General features: G+C 60.9%; 1 protein-coding gene across 1 annotated transcript, besides 6 other annotated features; it reads left to right on the top strand.

Annotated features, from left to right (window-relative positions):
* Window positions 1–7: 7 nt before the first annotated feature.
* Window positions 8–65: a microsatellite.
* A 93-nt stretch (window positions 66–158) lies between these two features.
* Window positions 159–187: a microsatellite.
* Window positions 188–289: 102 nt separating this feature from the next.
* Window positions 290–1,507, top strand: Tco025E_05211 (putative ATP-dependent DEAD/H RNA helicase; the record flags this gene model as incomplete). Its single annotated transcript, XM_029372112.1, has 1 exon — window positions 290–1,507. One exon carries the CDS (start codon window positions 290–292, stop codon window positions 1,505–1,507), a length of 1,218 nt encoding a protein of 405 aa, XP_029227779.1.
* A 175-nt stretch (window positions 1,508–1,682) lies between these two features.
* Window positions 1,683–1,720: a microsatellite.
* A 165-nt stretch (window positions 1,721–1,885) lies between these two features.
* Window positions 1,886–1,911: a microsatellite.
* A 62-nt stretch (window positions 1,912–1,973) lies between these two features.
* Window positions 1,974–2,002: a microsatellite.
* Window positions 2,003–2,379: 377 nt separating this feature from the next.
* Window positions 2,380–2,408: a microsatellite.
* Window positions 2,409–2,617: the final 209 nt, after the last annotated feature.

The following is a 2,617-nucleotide window of genomic DNA, read 5'->3' as shown; positions in this document are numbered from 1 at the left end:
CGACGTCGACAGAGAGAGTGAGAATGAATAAAAAGTGGAAGAGAGGGAGAGAGAGAGAGAGAAAGCCCGCGTGGCGCGGACTCCCTCACTTCGCTTGGTTGCCTGCAGGATGCGAGCCAAACTTCCTTCCCCCACTTTGCCTCATTGCCCGCACGCCGTTTTATTTTTTATTTTTATTTTTTATTTTCCTTCTTCTTCTTTCCCTTTGCGAGTTGTGTGAGAGAAAGCATACCAGCAGCTTCGCCGTGGCAAGGCAAGAGACGAAGGAAAGGCAGAAGAGCAACCCGGGATGTCGTACGGTGACCCCTACCCCGGCGACCGCATGGCCGCCCTCGGCGCCAACCTCCGCGACGTCAACTGGAGCGAGGTGCAGGTGGTGGCGTCGCAGTGGAACTACTACAAGCCGCAGCAGCAGCGCAGCGACGCGGAGGTGGCGCAGTGGCTCCGCGAGAACCGCATCACCATCTACGGCGACCGGGTGCCGCAGCCGATGTTGGTCTTCTCCGACCTCGTCGCGCCCGACTCCATTCACCAGTCCTTCATCGACCTCGGCTACAAAACGCCCACGGCGATTCAGTCCATCGCGTGGCCCATTCTACTGAACTCCCGCGACCTCGTCGGGGTCGCCAAGACGGGCTCCGGCAAGACAATGGCGTTCATGGTGCCCGCCGCGCTGCACATCATGGCCCAGCCGCCCGTTCGCCCTGGCGACGGCCCCATCGCCCTGGTACTCGCCCCAACGCGTGAACTCGCCGTGCAGATCGAGGAGGAGACGCGGAAGGTGCTGCGACGCATCCCCACCATCACGACAACGTGCCTGTACGGTGGGGCCCCAAAGGGACCGCAGATCCGCGTGCTGCGCGCCGGCGTGCACGTTGCTATCGCCACCCCGGGGCGCCTCATTGACCTGTTGGAGATGCGGGCGACGAACCTGCTGCGTGTGACGTACCTGGTGCTAGACGAGGCGGACCGCATGCTGGACATGGGCTTTGAGATCCAGATCCGCAAGATTTGCACGCAGATCCGCTCCGACCGACAAACCCTCATGTTCTCCGCGACGTGGCCGCAGGAGATTCGCAACCTGGCGGCGAGCTTCCAGCGGGACTTCATCCGCGTGCACGTCGGCTCCGAGGACCTTGTGGCCAACAACGACGTCTGCCAGCACGTGCTGGTGGTGGAGGAGTACGACAAGCAGCGGCGACTAGAGGAAATCCTGCAAAAACTCGGCCGCCAGCGCGTGCTCATCTTCGTAAAGACGAAGCGCACGGCCGACTCCCTGCACGGGTCGCTGCGGCGCATCCTTGGCGGCGCCGTGATGGCGATCCACGGCGACAAGGAGCAGTCGCAGCGCGACTACGTGCTGGACCGTTTCCGCCGCGACGACCGCTCCGTCCTCGTCGCGACGGACGTCGCCGCGCGTGGGCTGGACATCAAGGACCTGGACGTGGTGATCAACTTCGACATGCCGTCCAACGTTGAGGATTATGTGCATCGTATTGGTATGTGAATGCCATTCCGGTTGAGTCTATCGACCTCCCCCTCTCTTGCTTTGCTCGACCCCTCCCCCTCTTTGTATACGTGACGCCCCCCTCCGACTCCCTCTCTCACCACCTCTCTATTCGCGTCGGTCCGTTGGCGATGGCTGTCTTTTCGGGGTGCTGCGCTCTGGCATAGAATGGGGGAATAATAGCACCAATAACAATAATAATAATAATAAAAAGGGATGACACGCAACCACGCGCCCAGCGCGAGAAGATACACGGCGGTTTCTGCGCATAGGCACATCTTCTCTCTGTGCGCGTGGTTGTGTGTGGGTTTCTCGTGTCTGTGCCCGTGGGCAGTGTTCTGCGGTGCAGCTGCCTGCCTCCCTCTCTCCCTCTTTGTTTGTGTGCGTGCGTGCGTGCGTGCGTGACGCGCCCTCGGCGAACGCGTCTGCCGGCCGCTCCCCCTTTGCGTGCCCCGCCAGCAGGCCCCACACACACACACACACATACACGCACACGCCTCGGCAGGGGATTCTTTCTCCTGGGCGGGGGACCGTTGCGTTTCCACCTGTCCTCCACCCACACAGGCACACTCCCCGAGGCCGCAGGCAAAACTCCCTCCCCTCTTTGCGGATGTGTGGTCCTCCTGCGACTGCCTGCAACCGCAGGCTGCGCCATGGGGGAGCTTCAAAAAAAAAAAAAGTGCCTGCGGGGGTGGGGGGTGGGGGACAAACAAGAGGAGAATTTAACGCGGCGAGGAGGAGAAAGTGGCCAGCAACGCAAGGGATGTCGAGTCCGTGGGGGAAGTGGCGGCAGCAGCGCCGAGGGGCCTCCTGCTTTTTCCCCCCTCCCCGCCACGGGCTCCTGCCACTCCCCCGTACCCCTCCACGCGCTGCACACACACACACACACACACACACACACGTGCGTCACAATCTCCCCCAGCCAGAGCGTGCCTCACAGCTCCCGAGCGGCTGTCGCCAACGCCGACCGGATTAAAAAAAAAAAATAATTCTTTACTATTTATCTGATTTTTGCTTCAACCTGAACACCCCGCTCCGTTCCCTTCTCTCCCCCTGCTGTGCTGCTCTGTAATTATGTCTGACTTTGCATCTAACTGGAAAAGGACGAAC

The sequence above is a fragment of the Trypanosoma conorhini genome, assembly GCF_003719485.1.
Source record: "Trypanosoma conorhini strain 025E chromosome Unknown Tco_14.4_contig_00295, whole genome shotgun sequence".
NCBI classification, from domain to species: domain Eukaryota; phylum Euglenozoa; class Kinetoplastea; order Trypanosomatida; family Trypanosomatidae; genus Trypanosoma; species Trypanosoma conorhini.
The sequence above is the reverse complement of the archived record's forward strand: the minus strand, read 5'-3'. Positions and strand labels throughout refer to the sequence as shown.